This window comes from Neolamprologus brichardi, chromosome 9 (genome assembly GCF_056152115.1).
Source record: "Neolamprologus brichardi isolate AB-2024 chromosome 9, ASM5615211v1, whole genome shotgun sequence".
Classification (NCBI taxonomy): domain Eukaryota; kingdom Metazoa; phylum Chordata; class Actinopteri; order Cichliformes; family Cichlidae; genus Neolamprologus; species Neolamprologus brichardi.
The window spans coordinates 6990156-7002703 of NC_142112.1; the positions used below are offsets into that span (position 1 = coordinate 6990156).

Genomic DNA, 12548 nt, shown 5'->3' on the forward strand with positions numbered 1-12548 from the left:
TGTAGCTATACCAAGTGAAAGCAACATGAAAAAAAAGGAAAGCAAGAAGCTCGAGAAGTACCAAGGGCTGAAAAAAGAGCTTTATAAAATGTTATCTCAGATTGTATTTTGACAAGTCTTTGAGCTTGATGGTTTGGGTTATGCTCTGACATCCACTGTCAACTATGGGACCTTTTAAAGACAGGTGTGTGCCTTTCCAAATCATGTCTAATTAACTGAATTTAGCACAGGTAGTTGTAGATGATCTGCGGAAACATAATGCTTAATTTTGAGGGTCATGGCAAAGACTGTTACCTATTTATGATATATTTTGTTTTTATTTGTAATAAATTTGAAAGAAATTCAAGCAAGCTTTTTCCACATTGTCATTATGGAGTATTCTGTGTAGAATATTGAATTAAAAAATAGAAAAATTGGCATTTCCTGTGAAAATGCTACTAGCTGAAAAAGCTGAAAAGTTGCAAAAAGTGTAAAAACTTTGCAGAAGCATAAGAACTTTGCAAAAAATGTAATTACTTAGCAGAACTGTTATAACTTATAAGAAACATGATTCTTGGCAGATATACAATGAAAGAGCAGAAGTTATATTGTAAATATTGTAACTTAGCAGGAACATGGTAACTTCTCAGAAATACAAGAATTTAGGAGAAATACTATAAGATAAAAGAAATACTATATTTAGCAAAAATACTTAAACATTACAGAAATACTATGATTTAGGAAAATACTACAACATAGCTGAAATACTCTGATTCAGCAGAAATACTGTGATTTAGCAGAAATGCTGCAATTTGGCAGACAAACTATGATTTGGCACAAATATTATAACATACCATGATTTAGCAGAAATACTATATTTAGTAAAAAAAAACAACTATAATTTAGTAGAAACACTATGATTTGGCAGAAATACTATGATATAGCTGAATTAATATGATTTAGAACAAATACTATGATTTAGCAGAATAGTAATAACACACTTGGAAATATTGGAAAAGCAAAATGACCAGCTGAAAAAAGCTGAACATGGTTAAGTTCCCTCAAAACTAATTGTTGTTCACCTGTGAGAAATGGGCAGAAATAAAAAACAAAAAAACAAAAAACAAAAACAAGAAAGAACAGCCAACAAATACACACAATTACAAATATGGACACATATGGAAACGCAAGTGCACAGAGAGACACACACAAACAGGATCTCTGCCAGTCAACCGGTCTGAATATATTCAATTTGAATCCTACAATGAGATTTTGCCAAGAAAGGGTCTCTCTCTCTCTCTCTCTCTCTCACTCACTCACACACACACACACACACACACACACACACACACACACACACACACACACACACACACACAGTGCTTCTGTGAAGTTATTACAAGTTCAAAACCTTTTTCAAATGCTGACATCAGCTTTTTTCATCTTTATATTTTCAACTGTATCTATGACAGTGAAACAGCCTGGATCTGCCCAATTTGAATCCACCAATCAGAGATGCTGCTTCTGTCTGCTTTGTCAGGCTGTGTAGTTTTTCCTGTCAATACAGCTGCACCCCTTGCTAACATAGAGAGAGACATGGGCTTTCTGCAAAATATTTCTGACATGGAGCATTAACATAACATCTTAGCAAAAATATTGTGACTTAAGAGAGACATGATATTTTAACAGAAAAACTATAATTTGGCAGAAATACTATGATTTGGCAGAAATACTATATTTAGCAGAAATACTATGATTTAGCACAAATACTATAAAGTAGCAGAAATACTATGATTTAGAAAAAAAACTATGATTTACCATAAATACTAAAAAATACCCGAAATGCTATGTGATAGCAGAAATACTATGATTTAGCAGAATATTAATAACTTAAATAGAAATATTGGAAAACAAATATTAGCAGCTTAACAAGGTGAATTTTCCTCAAAACTACTTATTGTTTAACTAAAACAAATTTTCACAAACTTTAGAAAAACAGGAAAAAACAGCCAGCAGATACGTAAAATTAGAGCTATGGGCACATATGAAAATACATGCACAGAGAGACACACACACATACAGGATCTATGCCAGTCAACCAGTCTGAATATATTTAATTTGAATCCACTAATGAGATGCGGCCTAAAAACGGTCTCTCTCTCTCTCTCTCTCTCTCACTCTCACACTCTCACACACACACACACACAAACACAGAGAGAGAGCAGGAAGTGAACAGGGGCTGTTAATAGTGTTTCTTCTAATGTCGTGTCGAAATTCATGGGCTGCATCCAAATTCATGGGCTGCATCCTCCTGAGATTTGTAGACCGATTACGTCACAGCGACGCGCCAAAGGCTGTCCAAATTTGTAGACTCCTCCGAATGCAGCCGACAAATGCGTCCTCCTTTTTCCCGAATTTGAAGGATGGGTCGGGTGTGTCCTTCGTGGCCCACCATATCCCAGAATTCATAGCGCGGCCCAGCCAAACTCCAGTTTCCAACAATGGCGGCCGCTACTAAGTTTTAAAATTACTCTTACTAATCTTTCTGGGTCACAAAATAAACTTTTAACATATTTTCAGGGGAGAAAGTAGCTGTGTAAACATCAAATATCTGCTTGGTTTATCAAGATATCGCATATTAGCAAAAGTGCTTAAACATTTTCGGAGACGTCTGCTACCCACCAGCTCGATAGCTAGCCGGGAGCCTGAGAGTCACTGAAGCCGCCGAGAACGGCACAACTCCCGGCACATCATTTTCAGATCACTGCAGACTTTCGCTACTCGGGTTAAACGTAATATATAAGTCACTTAGACAACCTAAAAAATTTATTGTTGGGCTTTTTTCAGTGTTTTGTTTGTTCGTGAGTAAATCGGTTTGGCTGAGATTAAAGTTATTAGATTAGATTAGATAAAATAAAACTTTATTAATCCCCCGGGTGGGTTCCTCCTTGGTTTTTACACAGCTGACTAAATGACAAACAGAAAACTGATTAAACAGAAGTATGAGACGGTCGAGAATTTACGCCAGTGTCCTGTTATATTTTAGATAGCAAGGAGCAGACGACCGAGTTTATTAAACTCCACTGAGACAGCGGTGACGCTAATCAGAAGGCTAGACCATCCAATTTCTCCAGCCGTTTACTTCCGGCCTACCCGACCTTCTGAGGACCCGGCCCACGTAGACCGCGTAGACCGGGTCCTCAGGAGGATGCAGACCATGAATTTGGACACGACCTACGTTTCCAGGTCAGTCAAACAACCTGGAGCTGCTCAATTTGAATCCACCGATCAGAGAGGCTGCCTGTTTCCCGCCTAAACAGCTGCACTGGTGCAGCCCTTTACACACACACAGGCACAGAGAGAGTAAGGTTTTTTGCAGTCTATTTTTCATATTGAGGACTCCCCTCGAACAAATGGCCATAATGTCCTAAGAGTAGGGGCTAGAATGCTCATTCTTAGACCATTTTGTTCAAAAGAGATGGGGGAATGTTGACCATTTACAATTAAAATATGAATTATTAAAGATATATGACTTGTAACGTACCATAAGTTATTAGATGCGAAGCAAAAACTGCCTTGACTTGCCCTCAAACAACGTTTTGTAACTCTAAATCTATATGGAGCATCAATATCATTCTTTCACTGTAAGATACAGCAGGCTTTGGTGAACAATCATCGAAATTTTCAGGTCTCTGTTGAAATCCATCAAAAAGAGAGAGAGAAAGAAGAGAAGAAAAACGAGAGAAAAAAGTACCTTTATTTCCAAAGTTTCAAATCTGAAGAAATCTGAGAGGAGTACAGATTTCCTACCCTCAAACAAACGTAATTCATGGCCAAATGATAAAAGGTTAATGAAAAATTCTTGAATTGTGAGCGTCAGGAGTGTCTGAAGATATATTGGCACAAGACAAGCCTCATGTCTTAACTTTGCTTCGTTAAGGAGATATGACGATTTGAAAATGCGTCTCATTAGAGAATTCCAGCGCTGATTTTGAACAAGCTCTCCATTGACTGTCTATGGAGAGTATTCAGACTTTGTGTTGCTCTGAGGAGATTTGCAAAAACCTGTAACTCCCACAACAATGATAGTGACATTTTCTGAAAGCCAGCAAAAATACCTACGTTTTGATGTATAAATTGTGGGGGTTGAGTGGAAATTGAGCGAGTAGCAAGAAGTTGTTTGGACATGAAGAGAAAATTCAAAAAGCTCAAGTGTCCACTCTTAGTTAATTGCATAGCAACCATAACGATGCATGTATTTTCTGAAAAATCACAAACCTGCAACTGAAAACTTGAAGAGGCATTAAATTAAAACGGTAACAGATATGAAAAAGCTGAATCATACATGGATAGCCCAATAATTTTAGAACGTTTTAAAGTTTGAATTGAGTTTCTACGTGAAAGTATGAGGATGTAGTTAAGTTTCAAAATCAAGCAAGTTTTAGCAGAATTTTGGAAGTTAAAAAGTTAAAAAAGTATAATAGTACCAAAAGTCATAGCAGGCATTAGCAGAAAGAGCAGAACAGTTGAGAGTTTGAACGGTGAAAAACGACTGAAAACTGCGGCAAAGAAAGCAGCAACTTGAAGAATAAAGGATAAAGAATAAAGAGAAACAGGAACTCAATAGTGTGGATGCCTTAAAGCATCCACACAACAACAACAACAACAACAACAACAATAATAATACATTTTATTTAAAAATAGCGCCTTTCAAAGCACCCAAGGACACTGTACAACAAATAAAAACACAAAAACTGGAAATATACACAATAATAAGAATAACAGATAAAAGTTAAGAGCATACAGAGGTTTAAACATAAGCAATTTTAAACAGATGAGTTTTGAGGGTGGACTTAAAAAGAGGGAAAGAACTAATATTTCTGAGGTCAGGGCGTAAGGAATTCCAAAGTCGAGGGGTAGAGCAACTAAAAGCCCTGCCCCCCATTGTAATCAGATGAGCGGAAGGAACAGAGAGAGAAAGTGAAGATGAAGATGTGAGGCACCGGGATGTGAAGTTCATCTGTACTAAATCAGAGAGGTATGGTGGAGAGAGAGAATGAATAGCCTTAAATGTATAAAGGATTATTTTAAAATGGATGCGAAACTTAACCGGGAGCCAGTGAAGCTGCTTCAGGATTGGGGAGATGTGGTGGGTAGAGGAAGGCCTAGTAACAATACGGGTAGCAGAGTTCTGGACACGTTGGAGCTTGTTAATGGATTTTTGTGTAAGGCCAAATAATAGTGACTTACAGTAATCAATTCGAGAGATAACAAGATTATGGACGAGAATGGCAGTGGCATGAGGAGTGAGGAAAGGGCGGAGGCGATTGATGTTACGGAATTAAAAATATGTTGCACGTGTGACATTATTGATATGTGAATTAAAAGATAATGTGCTATCGAGAATGACACCCAAGCTTTTCACAGAGGGAGAGATAGGGACAAACGAATTATTGATAGTGAGAGAGAAATTGTTAATTCTGGATAGCAATCGTTTAGTGCCGACCAGGAGAAGTTCTGATTTATTGCTGTTGAGTTTAAGAAAGTTGGAGGAGAACCAGGAATTGAGTTCAGCTAAGCAGAGGGTGAGGGAGGGTGGAAGAAGAGTAGAATCGGGTTTGGTAGAGAGGTAAATCTGGGTGTCATCGGCATAGCAGTGGAACTGAATGTTATATTTACGAAAAATGTGTCCAAGTGGAAAAAGGTAAAGGATGAAAAGGAGGGGCCCAAGGACAGATCCCTGGGGCACCCCAGTAGATAGAGGAGAAGGCTGAGAAGTGAAGGATTTTAATTGAATGAACTGAGTGCGGTCAGACAAGTATGATTTAAAGCAGGCTAATGGAGTATGAGAGAGACCAATAGAAGCTAATCTGCTAAGAAGAATGGGATGAGAGATGGTTTCAAAGGCTCCACTCAGATCAAGGAGAATAAGGATGGAGAGGAGACCAGAATCAGCTGCCATGAGAAGATCATTTGTTATTTTTATAAGAGCAGTTTCGGTGCTATGCAGAGGACGGAAACCAGACTGGAACTGTTCGTAAAGGTTATTATCAGTTAGGTGTAGATGGACTTGTGAAGCAACTATTTTTTCAAGAATTTTTGAGAGGAATGGTAGATTGGAGATGAAAATTGTTAAAGTTGTTGGGATCTAGACCTGTTTTTTTCAGGATTGGGGTGATGGCAGCAACTTTGAAAGAAGCAGGAACAGTTCCAGTGGTGAGTGAAGAGTGAATAATAGCAGATATGAGGGGAAGGAGAGGGAGTAAACAGGCTTTGACAAGGACAGTGGGGATAGGATCAACCTGGCAGGTAGAAGGCTTTGATTTGTGGATGAGATCAGCAATATCAGTTAAAGACAGAAGTTGAAAAACAGAGAGGAAGTGAGAAGGGGGTGGAATTACGACAGAGGAGCTACATTGAGCATTAGGGACCAAGTCAAGGTGTATTTCATGAATTTTTCAGTGAAGAATAGCATTAGAGGGTCGCAGAAGTTAGATGAATAGAGATGAGTGGGCAGAGAATCAGGTGGCCTGTTAAAGGAGTTGAATAATGAGAATAGGGTCTTGGTGGAGTCCTCACATGAACAGACAATGGTAGAATAATAGGCAGATTTGGTTTGACTGATACATTCCTGATAAAACAGAACATGGTTATTAAACATACCCTTATGAATAGTAAGGCCAGTTTTCTTATAAAGACGTTCAAGCCGTTGGTCTTTAGCTTTCAATAGTCGGAGTTCTGGTGTGTACCAGGGTGCAGAGCGAGAAAAGAGTACAGTTCTGTTTTTTTGTGGAGCAAGAGAATTCTAAATACTATTGAGGCTATGATTATAATAAAATACTAGATCGTCTTGAATAGCCAAATTGTTAAGAGACAAGCAGCTAGAGAGAGCAGAAGAAAGAATATCAAGATTTATATTCTTGATATTCCGGAAAGAAATAATACGAGGATTGTTAATTATAGAGAAAGTCATGTGAACATTAAAGGAGAGAAGTAGATGATCCGAAATTAGCAGCTCGTCAGCTGTGCAGTTGGAGGAGGGTAAGTCCAGAACAACAGACTAGGTCCAAAGTATGGCTCTTAGTGTGGGTAGGGAAGTTTATGTATTGTTTAAGGCTGAAGCTATCAAAGCAGGATAAAAGGTCCTTGGTAAAAAGATGATCACAGTTATCCACGTGGACGTTGAAGTCACCCAGCAATATTATATTAGGGGAAACAGTAGCTAGGTTGGTCAGCAGATCAGCAAAGTTACTTATAAAAACAGAATTAAATTTTGGGGGGCGGTAAATGAGAGCTATGACAGTTGGAGCAGGTCCTGAAAGTTGACAAGCAACAGATTCAAAGGAGCTGTAGGTAGGGACAGACAGCGGCGAGACTTTCCAGTTCCCACGATAAATTACCGCGAGGCCACCACCACGGCCAGACTCACGAGGTTGGCAGGTGTAAACAAACCCGGGGGGGGGGGGGGGGGGGGGGGGGGGAATTGTTGAGCTGCGAAAAGTCATTGGGCTGTTGCCATGTCTCAGTCAAGCAGGAAAAGTCAAACTTAGGGTCTGTTAGGAGATCCTGGATGAGATGTCCTTTGTTCGTAAGCGAAAGAATAAAGAGAAACAGGAACTCAATAGTGTGGATGCCTACACAATAACATGACAACATCTGGAACAAGTGAAGCACTGTGAATACTGTAAGGATGCAATGATTAAACCTCCTCAGATGTGTAAGCTGCCAATTCAATAGGCATGGATGTACTGCAATACCATCAGAGTTGCAGGATTTTGAACTGAATGCCAAGCTGCACTCTCCTCATTAGTCCGGAAGAGATGGTGTTCATATTTTCAAAAAGAATTTAACTCTGGGTACTAGGTGGAGATGGAACCCATCAGGTGGCTTGACAGGGGGTGACCAGCAGATGAGATAAGACCCTTCAAGAGGTAAAGTAGGTGCAGACACCGAAACTGTCCAGGGGGTTGGCAAAGATGGAGACTTTCTGGTGGCTAAGGAGGCCGTCAGCAGCTTAAAAGAAACCCATGCACCTCTTGGCAGGTGGCCAACCCTGGCTTTAACAGAAACCCTGCCAACACAGGCTCCACAGAGAGCCTGAAGCTCAGACAGCGCGGGATCCTCAGGCTCAGGTGGCGTTGCATCTTCATGGTCATGCATCTGGGCTTGCATGACGGGGCATGCAGGTTTAGTGTTTTCTGGTGATCTGGATGCCTAGCTTCAGGGATCACAAGATACTCAGGATTCACAAGATGCTCAGGGTTCACAGGATACTCAAGGTTTGCAGTATGCTCTGGATTTTCAGGATATTCAGGATTTGCAGGATACTCATAGGGCATTGGCAGCTGCATTGGGAGCTGCTCAGCAGGACATAGTCTTTTCTAATGACAGTTAACATGGTCTTTAAATTTACAGGTCAGCACAAATTTTCAGCGACAAAATGGAAGGAGGACCCATCCATCCATCCATTCGCTTCCGCTTATCCTTTTCAGGGTCGCGGGGGGCGCTGGAGCCTATCCCAGCTGTCATAGGGTGAGAGGCGGGGTACACCCTGGACAGGTCGCCAGTCTGTCGCAGGGCCAACACACAGGGACAGACAATCATTCGCGCTCACATTCACTCGCACATTCACACCTAGTGGCAATTTGGATTATCCAATTAACCTATCCCCACAAGCTGCATGTCTTTGGACGGTGGGAGGAAGCCGGAGTACCCGGAGGGAACCCACGCAAACACGGGGAGAACATGCAAACTCCACACAGAAAGGCCTGATGGTGGAATTGAACTCAGGACCTTCTTGCTGTGCGGCAACAGTGCTAACCACCGTGCCACCGTGCTGCCTACCCTGGAAGGAGGACCAAGTAAGAAAGGCAATCTATGACTGTGGGGAAGCTGGCTCCGAATCTGATGTGATAGCTTGATCCAAAAAATATAATGGTCCTTTATTCCAAAGTATCTGGGTGTGAGCAGTGGAAATGACTGGTGGGGTTTTTGTTAAATATTATTGCTTTAGATCTTGAGAACATTCAAAGCCCTCACATCAGTAGTTTCTGTTTCTTTGGGAGATGACTTGAAGCCTAGAACACTAAAACTGCTTGTTTTCTTAACCGTAACCCTGGGTCCATTGTGGAATGTGGTTAGTTATTTGCAGATCCAAATGCATAACTCAGGACATTTACTGCTAAGTTGTTCAACAGAATACATGGTTCAAAAACAGAAAGCAAAGCCAGGAAAACATCACTAGGAAACAATAGAAAGCACATAGCAATGTGGGGCAACTTCACAATGGAGAAGGGGAGACTCAGACAATAAATACAAAAAGTAATTAAGCCAGGGAAAATAAGTAAGGAACACAATGAAAACACAGTACAAATGATGAGACAAGGGAAGTAGAACACAATATAAAACACAGATGAAAAGACACACACAAACAAACACAGGAACTAACATACAGAGATGGCAAGCTTAACCATGTAAACGCGACACAAAGAGGCACAACAGGAAGATTAAAAAAGCAAAAGAGTCTACAAAATAAACCAAAGGCAGAATGCTCATGAACATAGCTATAAACTGAAACAAATGAAACAATTGAAGTAAGAATCAAGATACTTAAATCTGGTAAACGATGATAAACAAGAGTAAACAATATTGATCAAATGAAGAACCAAAAATGATGTTAAATAATAGCAAGAAGTGAAAGAAAAAGAAAGAAGAAAGAAAAAAAATGTTGTCTTTTATGCCTGCACTGTACATACAGTTTTGCTGGGTCTTTTTGGACTATGAGTTGGCTACTTTTTGTTATATTATCAGTTTTAGGGTAAACTTAGGTGTGAGGGCAGCTTAGTAAATTTTGTTGTATTTTTCTTTTCTTTTTTTTTGCATGCAGTGACAAGAAAGTATTTATTTATTTATAAACCTTATCAAATATCTTTGTCTAAAACCCTGGACCACGACACAGATTAATTACAGCTGGCTGACTACAGGCCACAAACTGATGGCCGGATCCTTCAGGATTTTCTGGTAAAGAGCAGAATTCATGGTTCCATCTATTACAGCAAGTCGTACAGGTCCTGAAGCACCAAAGCAGCCCCAGATTATTAGACTATTGGCACAATATTTAACTTTTTTACATCCAGGTTTGTATAGATTTTTCCCTTCATAAATCAATTCATCATTTACAAACTGTATTTCATATTTACTTGGGTTATCTCAATCTAATAGTAAGATGTTTTTGGTGATCTTACACATTTATTAGAGTGATAAATATAGAAATACTTTTTCCCAGCACTGAAAAAGCATAAACCATCTATTAGGAGGAATGTATTTGTTATAATAATTAAATCCGTGACGTTTCCATCATAATCTGTCTCTTCTCTGTCCATATATACATCTTGACCAATTACCCAGACTTGGGAGAACAAATAAACTCTCATTACAAATGTTTTAGGACTGCTCATCACTGATGATTATATAAAATACATAAGGTTGAATTAAATCATTTAATATATTCAGGAAAATTAAATTCAGGATTTTCTTGCATATTGCTAGCACAAAGGTGCAGAAAGACCTTGCACAATGGTTTGTGTGATGGGCTTTTCTCTTGATGCTGCATTTTGCTGCATTCTGAATGAACCAGTGAGCACATCTATATTGCCTAACACAGAAAAAAGGAAACAAAATTTCAGAACATGTGGATTAACTAAGTATTATCAATCTTTTTGTCTCCATCTATTGAAGGTGTCCATTAGCCAACAGGACGTGTCCTCTTGGTCAGACCTGGAGCAACAGGCAATGTAGGTGCATCAGTATCACTGCCAGTATGCATGTCAATCCTCTTCCTCCACTAGTGTTCCCTACAAAGCCCTCCCAGCAGCACACTGGTGAGTGTATCTTTTTTTTCATTTTTTAAGAAAATACTGCAAAGTTACAGTTGGTTATTTTACCCAAACAATTTTGAGAAAAAAAGAAGAAGAAGAGAGTAAGAAAAACAACAATTATAGCTGGTGACAGGCATGCAGTAGGCATAAGAGCAAGAGATTATCATCTGCTCCCACAAAGTTAAATCTGCAGTACTAAGCAGTGTTAATGGTACTGTGTGGTTCTTACTTTTGCATGTCGTTGCACTACTTAAAATCTAACCTCATCACCTAATTCATGTGAAATTAAAGTACTCTAATTAAATCAGCTACTGTTCAACAGTCCAGCCTAGAAGTAATAAATGCATAAACTAGTTTTTCATTATGGCTCTAAAGAAAATGTTTCTAATTTTAGAGATATGCATATTTGTTGTGTACATTGACATATGCTGGTCAAAAAAGACCGTAATACCATCCAGAGTAAGAATCTAGTTAGATACCATGTTTTTAAAATGTTTAGTACCAAGTACAATAACCTAATTTTTATCTGAATTTAGAATTTATGTCTTTAACATGTACCTGCAGTAAAACTTACTTTGTGGTATCACTAGCTCTGGTGTTGCTCCCACAGGACACCTCAGCCAAGTCGTCTGTGTAGCCTAGTGTAATTTCTGTGTCTCTCTGCCCAACATCCTCTGTGCCATTTCTGCTCTTCATCTCGTGTTTGTATAATTTTAGGTTTGTTCTTTAGCTGTTCCCAGTTTAGGTTATGTTTTAGTTTTGCCCTCGCTTTTGTTGTGTTCACCTTCTGCAATAAAGCTTACTCACATCACAGCCAGTGCCAGCAGTTTGGGTCCTTCCTTCACTACACCACACGACTGCTGCCACAGCCGTGACAATAGTTGTTTCTGTGTGGCATGTACTTGAGTTACGGAGTGAATTTGTATCTGAACGGCAGTCTTGGAACTTTTTCTGAAAGCCAGGTCTCAGTAAAAATTAGAGCTCTCTTATTTCTCGTTGTGTTGTAATCCTGGCTCTCAGCTTGTCCAGTTTATTTTGCGGAGACCTAGAAAAGGGTTTGGACCCCACTGGGTAGTACTTGACACTATGGCAGACTGCAAAGGCCTGGCAGTGTCTCAATGGAGGAGATACTGCATTTGTGATGGCACAGGGTTGTAGACTTCAGCCAAACAATAAGTGAAATAGATTTTCATCCAAGCATCAATAACAATCCTTACATTGAACAATATGTTGTGCAGTGGCTGTTGAACCTTTAAAAATGGGAACAATATGTAAATACAGCTGTAATATCTAAACAGTTCATGCAGTACTTTTGAAAATACCTACTGAAAGCATGTATTTTAATCACATAATAATTGGACACAGGGTACGGAGCAAAATTACAAAAGTGGTGTCACTGACAAAACACTACATGTACAACAACACAAGCAAATTCAACTGAGACAAACAAATTCAACAAAGTCAATAAACTGAAAAAATGACAAATTAGCAGTTTCTATGAGACCAGTTGCAAAGTTCTAGAATCAAAAAGACAAGTTTCATTTTCATCTGCAGCCAGGTTCATGGCAGAAAGCTAGGCTTTATAGTGCAGGTAAACTACAACACCAAAATTCCTATACAACCTCTTTCATGTCATGTAAGTTATTGTGAGTTGACTGTATTGTAGCCTTGTTTAGAAATCGTATGACTATA

At 39.2% G+C, this 12548-nt stretch overlaps 1 protein-coding gene across 2 annotated transcripts in view; it reads left to right on the forward strand.

The window, feature by feature from the left end:
• vegfc (vascular endothelial growth factor c) overlaps positions 1–12548 on the forward strand; it is a 99616-nt gene that overhangs the window by 71168 nt on the left and 15900 nt on the right. The window contains exon 5 of one of the 2 annotated variants that reach the window (XM_006805639.2): positions 10717–10859. In XM_006805639.2, coding sequence (XP_006805702.1) covers positions 10717–10859 — 143 coding nt within the window. The remainder of the gene's footprint in view (positions 1–10716; positions 10860–12548) is intronic. The other variant, XM_035914291.2, reaches the window with a different exon arrangement.